This window comes from Vespa crabro, chromosome 9 (assembly GCF_910589235.1).
Source record: "Vespa crabro chromosome 9, iyVesCrab1.2, whole genome shotgun sequence".
Lineage (NCBI taxonomy): Eukaryota > Metazoa > Arthropoda > Insecta > Hymenoptera > Vespidae > Vespa > Vespa crabro.
Window position 1 is genome coordinate 6946177 of NC_060963.1, and position 19365 is coordinate 6965541.

A 19365-nucleotide genomic window follows, 5' to 3' on the forward strand; every position below is an offset into this window, starting at 1 on the left:
TGCAATTCGATATGCTTATACGTCAACCATGTAACTTTTTCTGCAGCTATTTTTTCTTCAAAGCGTGAATCCGATACTCGTCCATTTTAATCTGGATGTTAATCCGGTTAATTGTTTTTATCCATGATGAGAGGAGAATTTATTCTATTTTAGAAAAAATCGATAAAACTGCGTCTTCCGGAGACACGAAATTGAAAATGGTATAACGAGAATGACCTTAACAACGGTCGGTAAGATCAATGCATTATTATATGATAATATGTTTTGTAACTTTTATTTTATAAATATTATATTAGAATAAATATATCATTTGCCAGAATCTTTAAACAAATTCAAAACATTTCATAATTATTCTTTGTTTCACGAACATTATAGCGTACATTTATTTTGTTTAAATTAACGAAAAAATATTGTAAAGTATTGTCATTTCTTTTTATTTTCTACTATATCAACCATATTTCTACCATATCGACTGTTGAAAATTATTGACGACAGATCCATATTAAAATTCTATAAATAAAATTAATACTATTCCGATAATATATCGATGGAACATTTCCAAGATTGCATTTATATTGAACTAAGAAGTTTAAAGAAAGTTTCGTAATAAACTATTAAAAATATCTTTTATAAATCACAATAAAATATCAGAGTACTTTAAAGTTTCTTCCAAAAGTATCATTCATTGGAAAATTATCATCATTATCGGTAAGTTGACAAAGTAAAAACGTAGATACGAGATATAAGATTCACATAGATATATTCAACTAGTGCGCCTCTTATTATTATCTTCTTCGATTAAAGATATTTATAAAAAAGCTATACTACTTGGGAATTTGTCACGCGACAAAATCGTAAAATGGCGGTAAGGTGCGAGGCATTGTGAAAGCAAGAGAGAAAATGTGTTCGGACCCTTTGAAATCTAATTTCACTATGGACACGCAGGAAAGGTCACTAACTCTTTCTCCCATCCTTTACCCTCTTCCTCCCCACCCCACCCTACCCCACCCCATTTCACCCGTTCGATCGTCGAAACGAGTACTTCTCGCTGACTTCTCGGCGCAGTCAAACTAATATCTCAATCGTTAAAGTGCTTTTCGTTAGTGTGCGAGTAGAATATGAAAGGGTCGTTCGATAAATACGCGCGAGAAGCCATTTTTACTTTTCGCTTTACGTATATACATGAGTGCATATGGATGTCATGTGTCGTCTATGTGTTTGTGTATATATATATATATATATATATATATATATAAAGGTACTTATACATTTGTGTGTAATGTGAGCGCAGGTTTGTACATAGGTATTGGGCCCGGTGTGTAAGGTTGGTACGCGCAGTCGTCAGAAAAGCATCGGCCATTACGACTGGCCGTGTTGTGGCGGTTCGCGCGGCGCGTCAAAGAGCGCTCATTAAATGCTGGCAATTAACTGCGGGCCAAGTCCGTAGGCCGAGGCTTCCCTTTTCCTCTCTTCATGCACGAATCGTATAAGAGAAAGAGAAAGAGAAAAAGAGAGAGAGAGAGAGAGAGAGAAAGAGTTTCATATGCGTTTTCTACCTATCTCTCTCTTTCTCTTCGTTTCGTTCCGTTCCATCTCTCTCTCTCACTCTCTCTCTCTCTCTTTCTCTCTCTCTCTCCCTCTCCCACTTTTTCTCTTTCTCACTCGTTTCGAAACGTCTTTCTCCGTTTCTCGGTCGAACAACACGAGCACGAAGCTATATACGCGCGCGAAAGTCGAGAGCCCACGCGCTTTTAATGGCTCTCACCAACAAGAACGATTGGCATGCATGCCATCTATCGTTTCTGTGTGCAAAACTCGTTATATTTAATTCTACGTATAATATCGGCGATATCGGTGATCTGATAGATCAAACATATACATATTATTCCTTCGATCGTCTATGTCAATATCTTTTATCCAAGACGAAAGAAAAATGAAAAATAAGAGAGAAAGAAAAAAGAAAAAAAAAAAGAAACGAAAGAAAGGAACGAGCGGAGTTTTGAGAAAATTGGAAAAATTGTTTCCTCTTTTTTTTCCTTTTCTTTTTTTTTTTCTTTTTTCTTTCGCGAAATCATCGATCGTTACAATGGATCACGCCCACCAAGTTTGACTCGAGCAAATTGTTCGAAAGTCCTAACGTTGCCGTAGAAGGGTAAACTTTTCGCCACTGTTTGCCACCAACAAACCCGTCAAAATATGTCAATGCGTCGTCATGAATAATAGACGTACAGCTAACTCGACTTGTTAGTCGAGCCAATGGAAAAGGGTTTCGTATAGTTGGTAAGAAGATGACACCGCGCGATGGTGATAGTACTGCTCGTTGAGTGTCCTACGAAAAAAAAAGACTGAATGGGGAACAATTAGGTGGATGCTGATTCCTTAGGGAATATTTTTCGAATAAGAAAAACGATCAGGATGGTGGGACACAATCTTTTACATCACGGACTCGATTCTGATCCCATGGGTACGTTTCTTCTCGACAATGACAACGACCAATTGTCCTACATTATATAGCTGATATATGGTTAAAGAAATGTCTTTTATACAGAACAGTTTTGAAATTTTTCGAACTCTCTCGACGAAAAATTTCGATGTTCTTCAGAGTCCTACTATTCCTCTCGTCCATTATAACAATTTGAGAATACGCCCTTCCCGACAGACCGATTGATCATCCGAACAGCGGGTGTTTCACGATTCGCCAACGTTTCAAATCTCAAGGTCGCCGTTGAGAGAGACCGGGCAACTTCGAGGGAAGATAACGAATTTGTCGTTCGACCCACGAGATTGCTCGACTCTGACATCGTTATGTCTTCATTACAACCACGCTTTTGTTAAAAGTTATCGACGAATTTCTCGAAGATTTCATTTTCGTTATTTCATATGTGCAATAGTTAATATTGTATATTTCATACAGAGAAATAATTATAATTATAAATATCAGATGATAATCATCTTTATTTTACATTTTTTAATCGTCATTGAACATTTCTCTAGGACAAAAGTTATGGCTAAGAAAAAGAATAAATTTTATGTAACGTAAAAATGATCTATTAACAAATTAGAAAGATTTATCTAAATTATCTAATAATGTTATTATTATTATTATTATTATTATTATGATTATTATTAATTTATTTAAAACACTTGATTAAATGAAGAAATGCGTCATCAATTCTGATAAATTTTCTATAATGCAAAAGAAAAAAAAATAATAATAAAATTAACGATTCGATAAATCTTCGATCGATCGTGATAAATTCTTAAGTAAGTTGATATGAAAATCATTGAAAAGGATGCGAAAGTCAAAGTCGTTTTATAGAAAATTTATGTTCGAAAGTGACGCAGGGCAAACGATTGCTGCTCGCGAATCGGACACGCTCTCGCGACCACGGCTGCTCGTCATTAGGAGTATAATGCATATCTTAATGATTACGAAACGAAACACTGACACTGGAATGGATATGTAAAAGGTGGAATGAATGGAGTCGGAACTCTCCAGCATGTTTCGTGGCGTCCACACTACTGCAACCGACCCACGCTCTCGACTGCAATCAGCTCCCCATAAACTACAATCACGACACGTGCTATCGTACCGAACTGAGCGCATCCTCCACCCTCTATGAATCGTCCTCCTGCTGTTTGACGATTGCACCCGTACTAAGACGATCTACGGAAAATTATTATCATTTTAACCCATTGTTTTATACTATTTATCTTCTAACGAATATATACATTCATACCTACTCATATAGATATCATTCTATTCTTATTTTGTTGTTTCTTTTAAATACTTACTTAATATTAAGGTTGATCTATAAGTAATGTCAGCACATTATTACTGTGTATATTACATGTGTGTGTATGTGTGTGTATATATATAACATAGATAATAATATAATATAGTATATATGTATTTAACGTATGATGTAGTAATATAATATAATATGATATAAAAGTATTTATAGAATTGGAACAAATATTGGTATATAAAATATTATATTTAAATATATTATGTTTAATATATAAATATAATATAATATAATATAAAGTATACGTATATATATATATATATATATATATATATATACCTACATAAATGAACACTAAGAAATTAACAAAATAATGATTTGTTAATTGTCATAACAAAATTGAAGAATAACATATAGAATATCTATCCATCAAACTGTAACTTGAATAACGGCCAGCACTAACGTACGATAAGTATGCAAAGAAAGAATAACGTTATTAATATCAATTCAATTAATAATACGAACAATTTGTAATGATACATTCTTTAACACGTTGCCGCAAATGACGGCTGTAGCCGTCCGATTTTTGGCGATATGTAGCAAATGACGGCTATAGCCGTCTTGCACATGACGACTGACGCTTAATTTTATATGGCAGTCATAAACAATTGAAAAAAAAATGTGTTTTTGAGCACGATCGTCAAATTGAAAGTGTGCGGTAACGTGTTAAAGAAAAAAATCGAACTGATCATATACATATGTATTATAAGAATTTCTACGAGACCCATGATTGTTTTTTTAAAATAAACATACATAGATATGCGTAAACATTTTTAAGAGTTTTAAAAAAAATTTTGGTCCAAAATTGAAAAAATAAGATATATATATATATATATATATATATATCAAGTAAAAAAAAGAGAAAATATTTAATTAATATGTTATTCAAATAATGTCCAACTTTAATATACAAACGTATAAATAAGAATTCGAAGATCCTCGTTGTTATAACTCGCGTTGTTGTAATATGCCATATAAATTTTTAATAATACGAAACATTTGTAAATAATAATCCCGTTGATCGTTTCTTTAAAACGTGACGAGGATTCGTCGCACCGGCCGAAAATTAACCGTTCATATTCTGTCCACACAATTCCCCGATTCAATTAAATGTATGATTACACGGGTAACTCGATTAATTATAATTAATGATGTAAACGAAATTACAAGCGATGCTTCTCGTCGTTGAATCACGCGAAATGAAAAGATAATTCTTAATTTTAAAAAAGAAAAAAAATTCGAAAATTACTCTAACGGTTTTTATAGAGATTTTTGGAATGGAAATTATTGAATTATGTCGATGTTTACATGCATGTTGTATCGTAAATGTTACAACACTGAAAACGATAATATTTTAATTAATCCTTGTATCTCTTTTTATCGGTACGATATTTAATTAATATTAAAATTGTATTACTCGAATTAGAATTGACAAAAATATAAATCGAAGAATATGAGATAAAATAAAAATAATTTACAAAGTAAAAACCGAACGACTTCATATCGATAATCGATCTTTCGTACTTTATTTTGAAAGCAATTAAATATCTTTTTTTTTCTTTTTTCTCAAAAAAAATTACGTCTGTCATGGAAAATCTGAAAAAAAATCAAAAGAAAAACGAAACAATTGATCGAAAAAAGATTTCAATTAACTTCCACGTCTTCTTATTGATATTTATTTATAATAATACTAAAATCGTATTACTTGAGTTTAAGCCTGACAAATATATAAAACTCGAAGAATCAATGAGAAAAATAATAATTTAAAAAATAAAAATCAAACGACTTTTCCATCATTCGTCGATATCTAACAAACATTCGAGGTAACTAAATAATTCTTTTATTTTTTTTTTCGAAAACATTCGATCATCTTCTTCAAAGAGGATATCGTAAGAATCGGTAAAAAAGAAAACGAAAAAAATAATGAAAGGAACGATCGAAAATCGCAAATATGTATTCAAGTATACATATATACATATGTACTTATTTGCGTGTTGTTCCAAGAATGAAAACAAGGAAGGAGAAGGAACGAAGGAGAAGAAACGAACGTAAAAGACGAGAAAGAGAAGAGGAAGAGAAGACTCGGGCGGAGTCGAGGTTGAGACCACCTCCATGTGGTTGGAATCAGCTACATAGTGACCAATGCCAATACAACGTTCACGACCATGCTCCCGTTTGGTTTGCCTTCGAGTTGAGATGGTCTGGGACCAGTGCTGTTTTCTTATCGAGGGGCCTCACGAAGAAAGGCGGAGTCATCGTCTTTCCTTTTCTCCTTTCGAGATCCATATCTATCCATCCTTGTCTTTCTCTTTCTCTTTCTTACCTTTTCCTTCAGGTTCTCGCTTGCCAGACTCCTCAAGACTTCGTTCAGCCTTTTGGCCAGTCCGAGTCGAGAGTCCGAAGCAAACAGGTCCTCCTCGTTGTCCTCTTCGGTCATTATCGGTCATTTTCGTTTCTAGTTAAAAAATTCTTTCGTTTACGCGAAGAACGGCGTATCTTCATCCGCGTTTCGGATTTTTGGAGGAGGAAAAAGTATTAAAAAAAAAAAGTAATAATAAAGAAACAAAGGAAAAAGAAGAAAAAAGAAGAAAAAGAGGGAACGTAATTCGAGCAAAAAGAGATCGAGTTTTCTTTTCTTTTTCCTTTCATTCTTGGATCCGAATCGTCTTTCGTCATCGATAAGTGATCATTCGAAGTTATTCCTTTTTGAAAACAATTCGACAGGGTGGAAATATATTATTTTTGTTGGTTTCCTTTGTTGTTATTTTTATTATCCGACAGTAATTCTACCACGGAAGAAGTGAACGGTGAACGTGAGAAAATTATTCCGGGTCCAAAAATACGGGCCAGATGGCGGTCAGAACGCTCAGTCAACATCGAATGCCGCCGTATTTTACTGGATACGCGTTTCAAGGTAAGTTCATATCGATTGTTATACATTTTCTATCAAGTTTGATGTTTTGAAAAAGAAAACAAAAAAAAACATTACAAGTCGTCTTTCGATCGAAATTATTTTTATTTTTCGTCCTTAACGTCCAACGATCTCAAAATTATTCTATTATTTGAAAAAGCTTACTAAAACATTGTGACAATTTTGCTTATAAATACGTCCAAGAATGAAACGATATAATCAAATGTTTGGCATTGCAACTCTCGTTGACTTGAAACTTTTTTTTAAATATTACGTCTAACGAACAAGTATTAGAACCGACGGTAATAATAAGAGACATTAGAAAGTGTTAGTTTATAGAAAAAAAGTAGTATAGAAAACAAAGGAATAATTGACATTAGAATTTTTTAATATGTTTAGATCACAAAGACAATTAACATACTTTAATTATAAAACTTGTCTTATATCGCGGTGTAGAAAAGATAGATAGAAGAGATGATTTCAAGTAAAAATCATCGTGTTGTGGGCGTTGAAAGGAAGACAAGTTTGATGCATCCAAAGAGAAAGAAAGAAAAAGAAAGGAAGAAAAAGACAGAGAGAGAGAGAGAAAGAGAGAGAGAAAGAAAGAAAGAAAGAAAGAAAGAGAAAGAGAGAGAGAGAGAGAGAGAGAGAGAGAGAGAGAGAGAGATAAAGATAGATAGATAGAGAGAGAGAGAGAGAGAGAGAGAGAGAGAGAGAGAGAGAGAGAGAGAGAAAGAGAGAACTCGTGGGTACCTAATGTCCGATATCGAATAGGCCGCAGGCGACGGCGCGATGATTGAGGCCTTGCAACTCGGAACTCACACCGAACGCTAAGTACATGCATCCCTTGGTTGCACGTAGATAATCGCACATAGTCGTGTACACCTCTTCCTCTTGTAATTTCTTTAGAACCCTTCCTGGACGACGGACGACGCGAAGAATATTCAATCTTCCTGGACAAAGAGATCTTGACGGGTTCGATCCTTATCGATCCCGAAGATGTTATCGATCCTTCTTGACGATCTTGCTTCTATAGTTTTGTACTATCACCAAAAATAAGAGAAAATAAAATATACATCTATACATACACATACATATATACATATGTGTATGTGAGTGTGTGTGTATATATATATTCAATAGATCGTAATAACGTACTGGATATAAATTAAGATTTATTATTTCGAATTACCAGCAGCTACAACAACACAAACTTTCTCTTAAACTGTACCAAGTAACTTGTGAAAGCTGACCAAATCTTGTCAAAACCTTGTAACAGTTCATTTAATCGATAAAATCGAAAAATAATCGTTGTAAAATCTAAGAGATCACCTAATCTTCTTTGAGATAACATTGAATATTCGGAGAAAAAGAGGTATAAAGAGAAAGAGAGAGAGAGAGAGAGAGAGAGAGAAAGATAGAGAGTGAGAGAGAGAAACGGCAAACTTGGGCCTCGAAGGGAAGCTTAATGACGAGCGATGCGTCGAGCGTATTCAAATCGGTTCGATCCCCCCTCTCTATCGCGTCACATCGCTGCCACCGATCATGGTTATTAGCGTGGATCGCTCACAATCAATTGCCGCTTATCAATAATTCATGCGTTAAATTATTTCCTCGTCGTTTCATCATTTCACTCGCTTCCAGGGTGGTCTTCTTCTTTTCCCTTTTCCTTTCGTAATTCTTAAAGATGAAGATTTTCTTCGATGTCGTCCTTAAAAAAGCAATTTAAACAATTTTTATTTTATTTATCGTATATGTGATATACGATACATAAAGATTTTTATAAGTTCGTTCGGAAGCGTACATAAATATAAAAAGCTTTGTTACTTGAGATCGTTAAAAACGAGAAAAGTTACGAAGGTTGACTCGCATAATATTCCGACTTATCAGTTCTACGACCAAAGTTACGACCGACGAAGTCCATAACTCTAAACTAGTCGTTCGCATTTGAGTAATGAATGACATACGCATTTACGGGACGCATGTAAACCGAATACGAACAAATCGAAAGGTCTTTTCAAACATGTAAAAAAATGTTCGGCAATATTTTATTCAACGATTAACAATTACTATTGTATAATGATCGAATATTTTCTATCTACAGAAATGTTATTAATACGACATGTATTTATACGATCAAATTAGAATTATTAATTTTTGAATTATATTAATTGGCTTAATTATTAATAATTTATGTTCTCATTCTCATATGATTATGTGTATCGTACTTTCTTTCTTTTTATTAATATTTCAAAATGAATCAGAATAATGAATATGGTAAAAGTAATTTTACAGAATAGTTGAACAATAATATACGTGTTTGTCAAATTTAAAGCGTATGTACGGGATAATTCGTCAATGACGTGTATACGAATAGAACGATTCAATGATTCTTGACGTATCTATAAAGTATTTCGTCAATTTTTTTTAACTGGTGTATTGTTAAATTACTGAATCATTTTATTTGCATAAACGTCGTAGATCATTGAATCGTTTTATTCATAGACATATCGTGAATTATTGACGAATTATTCCGTAGACATACTATACATTATCGAATCGTTTTATTTGCAAGCATACCATGAATCATTGTCCAACTAATCCATTAAGACACTGTAAATCATTAAACTGTTTTATTTGTTGATACGATTATTGAATCATAGAGACACTATGAATCATTAACCAACTATTCCATAGTACTATATTTATCGTTTGACTTAATTTTCCAATGATTATAAGAAAACAAAATAAATTTATAGGAACGAACATTGATTTCATGAAAATGAAAAAAAGAAGAAAACAAATCAATCGATTAATCGTTAATGCAATTATAAATGATTAAGTAACAAAGATTAAATAAAAACTTAATCGTAAATGATTAATCGAATTAAATATTATTCATTCAAAGCTGATCTATCTTCCAATTGAAATTAAATAATAAAAACCAAAAAAGAAAAGAAAAAAAGAAAACAATACAGGCAAATAAATAAAAGAAAATCAAGGAAGAAAAAAATAAGCAATCGTACACCTTCTTCTTCTATTCCGTAATTCGCGCGAGTGTAGGGCGTGCATTCAAAGGCAAGTCCTCGTCATCGGCGGCGGTGTCGGCGGCGACGGCGGTGGCGGTCGGCGTCTTTTGATCTCGCCTGTAATCCCGTCGGGCCCCGCGGCCCGACTGACGTCACATACACGCCGGGACCGTACGGGGCCTGGCTCCCTCACGGATGTGTGTCCCAGGATCCCAAACGTAAGAAAGAGAGAGGAAGATAGAGAAAGAGAGAGACAGAGAGAGAGAAAGAGAAATAGAGAGATAGAAAGAGACGGGGAGTCTTGCAGAGAGCTGGCTTTGCCCGTTGATAGAAAGAGAGAGAGAGAGAGAGAGAGAGAGAGAGAGAGAGAGAGAGAGAAAGAGAAAAGAGAGTAGTGGGGGAGAAGGATGTAAATCTCGAGGCGTTCGATGAACGACGAAACGGGACTACATTGCCCTCTCTCTCTCTCTCTTTCTCTTTCTCTCTCTCCCTTTTGATAGGAGGATGGATGGGATCTCCTTTCTGAATCCCGTCCTCGTGATAATTAGCGGAGCAGACCCTCTGGATTTCTCATGGAATCCGATTAAACGAACTACTCGGGATGAATGAAATACGCGGAATCGTTTTGATTATATTCTCTATGCGATAATGATTTATCAAGGTTCGTTTCCAAGAGAGTTTTAGTTACATAGAGAAATGTTGTATAGATATACCTTCTTCTTAACGTTCCTTATTCTTACTTCTTCGTCGTCGTCGTCGTCGTCGTTGTTGTCGTCCTCCTCCACCTTCTTTTCCTCCTCCTCCTCCTCCTCCTCTTCCTTTTTTATATTTACACACGCTAGGACGTAACTCCGTCTTCTCCGTCGGTTTTACTGCTTCGAGCAAAACCGAGGATAACCGTAAGGCGCATCAGTACGAACGTTCGAACGCCTTCCTCATCTCGCACCCGTTTCGCAAAAGGCACGCGAGCTCGTTCTTTTAACGCTCTGGCTTTCTGGTCCCCGCTCAAAACTTTCTCTCTCTCTCTCTCTCTCTCTCTCTCTCTCTCTCTCTCTATCTCACTTTTTAACTCGACTCGACTCGACTCAACTCGACTCGACTCGACACGAAGAAATCGCGCATCTCATTCGCTTCTTTGCTCGGTTGCCGCAAAGGACGCGTAACACGCGGTTTGTTTGACTTCGTGATTATAATTAAGTTAATTAAGAGGGACCCTAATTACCGGTAATTAGGAACGTTTGAGCGGCACCTTGCGTGTCACTGAGTTCTTCCAAACGACGAGTTTGCTGCACGTTGCAGGTCCATCACATTTTTCTTTCTATCCGTCTCTCTCTCTCTCTCTCTTTCTCTCTCTCTCTCTCTCTCTGTCTCCCTCTCTCTGTTTGTAAGTTCAGTAAAGCGAGTTTAGTTGTTCTTGCAATTTGTGTACACCCTCGTCTCAATTCTTTGGAAATTACACTCACTTCTACTCTACTCTCGAAATTTCATCTTCCTACTCTTTTCTTTTTGCTTACTATACGTCTCTTATCCTGGGCAACTTCAAACTGCCTAACAAGCAAACTCTAGTTCAGATAGAATATTTATATACAGGACGACTATATTTAAAGAAGCAATAACTTTTACGTTGATATGATATTCAAATAAAATATGACATGTATGTATGTATGTCAAATATGGATAATAATACATTAATTAAAAATTCTTTACTCGACGTTTCAGGACAAGGTCGCGTTAATCAATTAGGTGGAGTCTTTATAAATGGTCGTCCACTACCAAATCATATCAGACTAAAAATTGTCGAGATGGCGGCGTCCGGTGTAAGACCGTGTGTGATATCGAGACAGCTAAGAGTCTCTCACGGTTGCGTGTCGAAGATTCTTAATCGATATCAGGAAACCGGATCGATCAGACCAGGTGTGATCGGTGGAAGCAAGCCACGAGTTGCCACTCCTGAAGTCGAGAGCAGGATCGAAGATCTTAAAAGACAAAATCCAAATCTTCTCAGCTGGGAGATCAAGGAGAGACTAATAAAGGTCCGTTGACATTGTCTTTATAATATTTTTCTTTGATACTTTTATTCTTTGATTATTATTAATTATTATCAGCTGGTATATTAACTGGTCCAACGTGGTTCTGCCAGCAGGATGGCGTTTGCGATAAGGCATCAGCGCCATCGGTTTCGAGTATCACCAGGCTACTTCGTGGTCCACCAAATAAAATTCGTCGCGTTGACGATCTCGGAACGAACCATTCGATCAACGGAATCCTTGGTAAGCTAATTTCTATTTGATAAACGTGTAATATATATAATTAAATAAATGTATAAAAACCTTACGAATTCGATTATCGATTAATAAATGGAAATTTATTTACGTCAATTAGCGAAGCTCGTTGAAACGTCCAGTTGATTATCCGTGTAACTGTTACATCGAGTATTAAGTATATAACAAATCATTTCGATGGGACGCAACCCAACCGATGATACATCCTTCTCATTGTCAGAATTATTCAACGACCGTATATATGTATGTATATACATACTTTAACTGCAGCCTTTCGAAACATATCATACGACGTCGTAAAATGCTACGTCCGAGTAACATTCTCTCTTCCGAATAGAGAAAAAGAGAGGCTCGAGCTCCTGTAGATTGTGAATTCTACGAAATCTGTTCGCTACTTTGATGCAATATTAAGTAATATTTAATTTAATTAACTAATTAATGTTTATTTAGGCGGGCCTTGACGTTAATTATAGGATAACTTTGAATTAATTATTTCATTATTGAATGGATCAATAAATGAAGTTTTCATCGGTTTTAAATTAATGTTTAAAAATTAATCAAAACGATCATTGAAATATTATAAAATATATATAATTCTATGGAATAGTAATTGGTCAACGATCGGCGGAGTATCTATGAATAAAACGATTCAATGATTTATTAAAGAAGTAGGTTCGTCAAAATATATAACTTTCAATTCAATATGAATACATCATAATTTATCGAGACGTTTAATTTGTGGACATGCTTTAAAGAATTAAGTCGTTTTATATGTAAATATACTGTGAACCATAAAAGAATTACTTTTTAGACACTTTAAATATTATCGAATCATTTTAATATAAAAGAGAATCATTGACAAGTTACTTCATAGAATCATTTTCGTCTCGGTTGTCATTTTTAAATGGTAATAAAAAGAATACATAGAAACAAAATTTAATTTAACGACGATGAAAAGTAAAATTATTAATAATTAATCCAAATAATGATTATAAAATTAATTTAATCGTGTTATATAATTGCCATAATTTCAAATAAAAATTTCATTGTCTAATGCGACTTGTATAATAAAATATTGCAATTGAAATCGTTAATCGTTGATTGAATTAAATATTGTCAAAGACTGTTTTAACATCGCGTTGAAATCATGCAGGGACTGACCGTAAATGAAATACTCTGGGTTAATCGAGCGATAAGCTATAATTACGGTGAAGCCTTCGCGTTAAGTTAATTAAGTTAAGGCGACGCCGACGATACCCCGTAGCTGGATTCTCACTAGCAAGAGTTTCAATTCTTGCATTAATATTTTTTTCGGCGTAACATTTAAGTTCGACTGAAAATTATTATTCGCTATTTTTTCAATATTAGAATATTTCAATATAGACAATGTATTATAAAAATGATAATTAAAACATTTATTCAAAAACATAAGTAAGTACTTAGTTCGATTAGAAGATATGATTATCGCAGAAGGAGAATACTGGGAAAGAAAAGAAGAGATTTCATGGCGATCTTTTAAAAGTATTCAGAGAGCACAAGAAGAAAGAGAAGAGGATTAGCAGAAATATAGGTTTGGTCGGTAGAGAATACAAAAAGGGGATTCCTTCTTTTTTTTTCGTTTCTTTATTTATCACCGACGGTAGAGCTCACGAAGAAATATTAGGCGTCCCGTGGCGCGTAGATGTGTCGAGTTTATTACCTTGTCGGAGAGATTTAGTTTTGATTAGACGTATACTACAAGATTGCAACAGAAAGAAAGAGAGACTTCCAACACTCTTAATTTTCAGCTTCGATTAACACCACCATCTCCGTAAACTCCGTTTTATCATTTTTACGGCGTCTCGCTTCGTCGCTTCTTCCCTCCTACAAAATTCGTACATATGCATGTTGCACGTATATAATGTATGCCTGTAGACGATGACGAAGTCAAGCATGCCTGTACCAATGTACCTCTTGAAATTCGAAGTCAACGAAGAAGAGACCGTCGTCGTCTTCCAAGCTAAGAAAGCAAAGAGCTAAAGCGAAGAATGGCGAAGCACGAGTCTACCCTGTCCGAAAAGGAACAATGAGATCCATCTTCTCTCTTTCTCTCTCTCTCTCTCTTCCTTTTTTCTTTCTTTTTTTTATACTTATTCCGAAGGTTCTCCAAGGGAGTCCTTTATTTGTTAACAACGAGCGATGGTTTAAAGGCGAGGTTTTTCGTCCTAACGAACGTGGACCGAAGAAAAGAATATATTTTAAGTACCCCTCGAATTAATATCTCCTGTCATCTTCTGTAAGAAAAATAAATGGGAGAAAAAGATCTTTGAAGTATTTTTCATCGGTGATAAAAACTTCGAAGTAAAACACAAACGTTCATTGCGAAACCTAGCGGAATGGGAAGAACGATAAAAGAGATCGACGGCAGAAGGATGAGATGATAAAAGAAGATTGGATGGTGTTCCTCGCGCGAAATAAGAGGAAGAAAAGAGAAAGAGAGAGAGAAAGAGAAAGACAGAAAGAGAGAGAGAGAGAGAGAGAGAGAGAGAAAAAACGCGGTATACTCTCGCGGCACACGGCGTGTGGTCTTCGGCTCGTAGCCTGCCTCTAATCTTACAAACCGCCAACAACAGCTCGGCCTGCCAGTTTGTTCGAGGAATAGCAGCGCCCTCTATTGATTTAGATGTTCTTACTGCGGGGCAAACTTGCGGTCTTCCCATGATTGAGACGTACTACTCTCTTGCGGCTCGAGCGATGATGCTGTCCGTTTAAACTTTCTTCTCTATATATCTTTGTGTTATCTCTCTTTCTCTCTTTCTCCCCCCCCTCTCTCTCTCTTTTCCTCTCTTGTTTTTGATTGCCCATTTACTCGTTTCGCTTTAATCAGAAAAAATATCTTTTCTATAACGGCGATAGAATTTCCAAGATGATTTTAAGGAATCTTCATCGACAAACACGCTGATAGATTTCGATAAATCATGACTTCCATCCACACGAGGATTTAATAGTTTAAAGGCAAAGTTCGTGATCTTTAATTTTTCTAAAGGGACCGCTTATTTCGTTGGTGCTCGAATTTTTACAAGATTTCAACTCGTATTTGAGAAATTATTTGATAAGGAAGACAATATCTGTTTTCGTTTGTCGAAATTATTTGGAAAAACGAAGAAAGTTTTCTCATTGATCGGTGAAATAAAATCGGGACGTACTACGAGTCTCCTTCATTTAGCTCGGGTGGGACGGGACATGTCAAAGAACTTAATTTCTTCACGGCGGACCCTAATTTCTCCGGTGTTTTAGTTTAGTATAGGTTTGGCTGCCACGGCTGTAATCAGGCGGGTCTTAATAGTGGGTTGCTCAGTCCGGCGTGTGAACTGTGGGCGGGTACGACTCGCTTCCTATCTTCGGTATCTGACGTGCAGCACGTGCTGGACTGAAAGCTTTCTCTCTCTTTCTCTCTCTCTCTCTCTTTCTCTCTCTCTCTTTCTCTCTCTCTCTTTCTTTTTTTCTTTTTTTCTATCTTCCTCTCTCTAACTGTTATGCCATTCGTGACACATACCAATGATACTCGAGAAGTTTGACAGGATCTTGACAGAACCAAGCCGAAGACATGTAAGGGATTTTAATCAGTATGGACATTATTTTTGTCGTTACTTCAGGTGGAAGCGATGGTGGAGACGATTCCGAGACGGAAAGCGAGCCTGGCATAGCTCTAAAGAGAAAGCAACGTCGTAGTAGAACTACCTTCACGGGAGAACAATTGGAACAATTGGAAGCAGTATTCATTCGAACTCAATATCCAGATGTTTATACAAGAGAGGAGTTGGCTCAGAAGTAAGTGAAGCTCTAGAAACAGATTTAAATGTGGAAGGGAAAAAAAGGATCTTTCAACAATTCGAACTATCCGGCATTGTTTCAGAACGAAGCTAACGGAGGCTCGTGTTCAGGTGTGGTTTAGTAACAGACGAGCGAGACTAAGAAAACAGATGAACAGTCAGCAAGCGAATGCGTTCAACACGATGAGTTTACAATCGTTTCAGAGTCAACACTATGGTAGCGCAGCGGAGAGTTATCAGAGTTACGGGCAAGCAAGCGTTGCTGCGGCGGCAGCGACAACAGCTGCTTATCCTCAACACTACAACTACGGGGAAAACTATTACGCTCAGCAGCAATGGTCCAGAGCGACGGCCGAGAACTACGGGTAAGTCGATCTTGAAAAACATCGATGTTCCTTTCCGTTCAAGTAAGAGAAAGTAAATTCCATGTTGGGGGGGCTTTCGATGGAGGAAGACCTCCCACGAGACTTCGTGTGAGATAGAAAAAGAGAGTTCCGTGTAATATCCGAACGCCGCTAACGTTTAAAACGGTTTGAACCAGGTGATGCCGTCGAGAGAAAGCTGAGCAAAGGTTCGAGCCGCGTACTCTTCAACAATTAATTCAGCCATTGTGCCGTAATAACAGGTTGCCGGGGTGATCGCGTTGCTACAGTGTGCCATGTAACCTTGTGTTGTCCTCGCACACGTTCGAACCTACATCCTCGCGGACTCGTCTTTTCTACTCGTCCATGTTCGTGGCTCTTCTTCTCTCTTCTTTCCTTCTCCTCTCTCTCCACCGTCTACCGACACCGTTTTCTGTGTGGTCCTCAATTATGTTGCTTCGGCCTCCGTAATGAAACGCTACCGGCTAATAATCCTCCGGCCGCGGTCGATTCTCAGCCCCCTCAACGCGGGACGCATATTCTCTCGCGATCGATCTCTCTCTAACCGTCGCTACGAACGGATCTGTCACGTCTCTTGTTCTCTCGTTCTCTTTCTCTCTCTCTCTCTCTCTCTCTCTTTGTCTCTCTCTCTCTCTTTGTCTCTCTTTCTCTCTCTTTGTCTCTCTCTCTCTTTCTCTCTCTTTCTCTCTCTCGAATTCAACCACGTGCATACATTGCCGTCATTAATAACTCAACGTGTCCCAAATAAGAATATAATTATGATCCGACTCATTTCCAGATCGACCTTTCTCGCTTTTCTTTTTAATTTTACTGCCAAGTCATTAACGCGGCATAGAGAAAGGGATGATTTGTAGTCGTTAGAGAGATCTACTCTCGATATTTAGAATTGGTTCAGTTAAGGGTAGAGAGGAAAGGGAACACAGTCGATAAATCGGTCGAGGCTTCCGCCACAATCTTCGCGTTTCTTTTCAAACTGCCTCCCAAGGAGTGTGAAAGAAAGAGAGAGAGAGAGAAAGAGAAGAAAAAAAGAGCAGGGTCGTGCATCGGCACGATTTAGAGACCTTAACGGTTCAAAAGGTACCGCGCTCGAAAGCGCGGGAGTCAAAACGTTCGGCACGCCCCGAAGAAACACACAGAACTCGTGCGCCCACGCGCGTCTTTTATTGCTTTTGTAAACACCAAACGAACGACGCTTTGTTAACGAGATGCCAGATTGTGCTTGACTTTAAGATAATCTCCAAGATTAGTTGTTTAATCGTCGACGTTTTCTCAATTTTATGGAAATTTTGGAATAACGTAAACCGAGAATAAAAGAAAATTAATATTTATATTTATTTTGGAATTATAAATTGTATTATGAAATATAAATTGTACTAACGTAGAAATATAAAATTAAATACATTTCATGTAATGGTATCATTTTTCGTATATACTTGGAATTCTTTTATTTTATTAATTTTTCTCTTTTTTCTTCTTTTTAATCAATCTGTGACAACAGGAATTTGTAATGTTAAACGATTGAAAATTCTTATAGGAAATTAATATAATTATATTATACATAAATTTAATTCGTATAAAAATACTCAATAGCACAAAATCAACATGCATAATTGTTTTAGTCACAAAAAATTTTTTCATATATATCAACAAAATAATAATAATTATTATTATTTTTATATATAAATAAAATTAGCATAGATGAATAATCAGCAAATATATTCAACTTGAATTAAGATTCAATAGAGCAATCGATCTCCTCTCAAACTCCTCTCAATCTCCTTTAGAAATCATTGACGTACTTTGTTGCAGAATATTCAACGCCTCTCACTATGGTAGCAGCAATCTAAATTTGAGTAGCCTCGGTGGTAGCGTCAGTCCAACGGCCTCGAATATGAGTGCTTGCATGGTACAGAGTGCGAGTTCCGCGGTGCCAGCAAGTACTGGTGTTGCTCATCATCATGTTGCACCTCACAGTCCTGGCGAAGCTAAAAGTGGTTATCCATATTTGGGTGGAATTGACTCACAAGTTTGCGGAAGAGTACACGGCCCAGATTTCGTCTTGTCGACTGGCAGGTCGAACGACTTCAATGTTCCAGTCTCGCAGGCTCGAAGTACCTTAAACGGTTACACGAATGAGCCACTTGATCAAAGCCAGCTTGCTTTCCTCAGCCGAATTGGAAGTAACGTTGAAAAGCGATAAAATATATTTCTGAAAATAAGTGTGCCTTAATCTAAACTCTGTGCTTTAAATAAAATGATCTTCGATAAAATCGAAAGGACATAATAGTAACGTGAAAACTTCGAAATCGCTGTACATATGTGTAATTATATGTAAACGTAAAATATTCGTACTTAATAGATATCTACATACGTGTATTTGTGTACAACGTGTTGCCAGTGCAAATGATTAACGAATTTATCGAACAATTTTAAATAGACAAACAAATTCGATTTGTCGCTTGAATGTTTTATTATTTTTCGTGAACAACGAGAAGACGTGCCTTGTTAACTTCTTGCCTTAATGATCGCCTTAAATTAATATCGTAAGTAATTTTTTATTAATATTGCTAACCTATTTATAAAGCGTTAAGAGATTAATATCAATCGTAGGCGTTATTTAATAAACGAGATTAAATACGGCAATAATATTAAAATTGATACTAAAGAGATTGCTATCGTTAGTATTTACTTGATGATTATTTTAAACGATTTATTTAATTTAACGTTATATATATATATATATATATATATATATATATACATACACGCACACATACACAATTATTGTACATAAAGGAAATTTTACATAATTCACATAAGAATATTTTCAATCGGTAGCTATAGCTATGCTGTAAAAATCGACGTTATGGAATAAACAAAGCTTACAGTCTGCAATCGACGATTTAATCAAATACATCCTAATTTTTATACACATTTGTGAACAAATCTTATAATTGGCCTAACAATTTATACGGTAAGTACTTACATTCGCCTGTTTAATTTTTTTTAAAATGTTATAAATAAATATTAATTATATTAATGATCAACATGAAGCCTACCGTTCTTGAAAATTGACCAGACTTGAAAAGAAAAGAAAAGGAAAGAAAAAAAATGAAACGCAAAAAGTGAAAAGTCAGGA

General features: G+C 35.9%; 1 protein-coding gene across 3 annotated transcripts; it reads left to right on the forward strand.

Annotated features, from left to right (window-relative positions):
• Positions 1-78: 78 nt before the first annotated feature.
• On the forward strand, positions 79-19077 carry LOC124426581 (protein gooseberry-like). Of its 3 annotated transcripts, none has more exons than XM_046968424.1 (7): positions 79-708; positions 5814-6723; positions 11469-11782; positions 11890-12019; positions 15667-15841; positions 15927-16208; positions 18036-19077. In XM_046968424.1, exons 2-7 carry the CDS (start codon positions 6660-6662, stop codon positions 18424-18426), a joined length of 1356 nt encoding a protein of 451 aa, XP_046824380.1. In that variant the 5' UTR covers positions 79-708; positions 5814-6659; the 3' UTR covers positions 18427-19077. The 3 variants fall into 3 exon arrangements, with proteins under 3 accessions (XP_046824380.1, XP_046824381.1, XP_046824382.1); XM_046968425.1 differs by having other exon boundaries at positions 601-708; positions 6591-6723; XM_046968426.1 differs by lacking the exon at positions 79-708 and having other exon boundaries at positions 5502-6723; positions 11893-12019.
• The last annotated feature ends 288 nt before the right edge of the window (positions 19078-19365 follow it).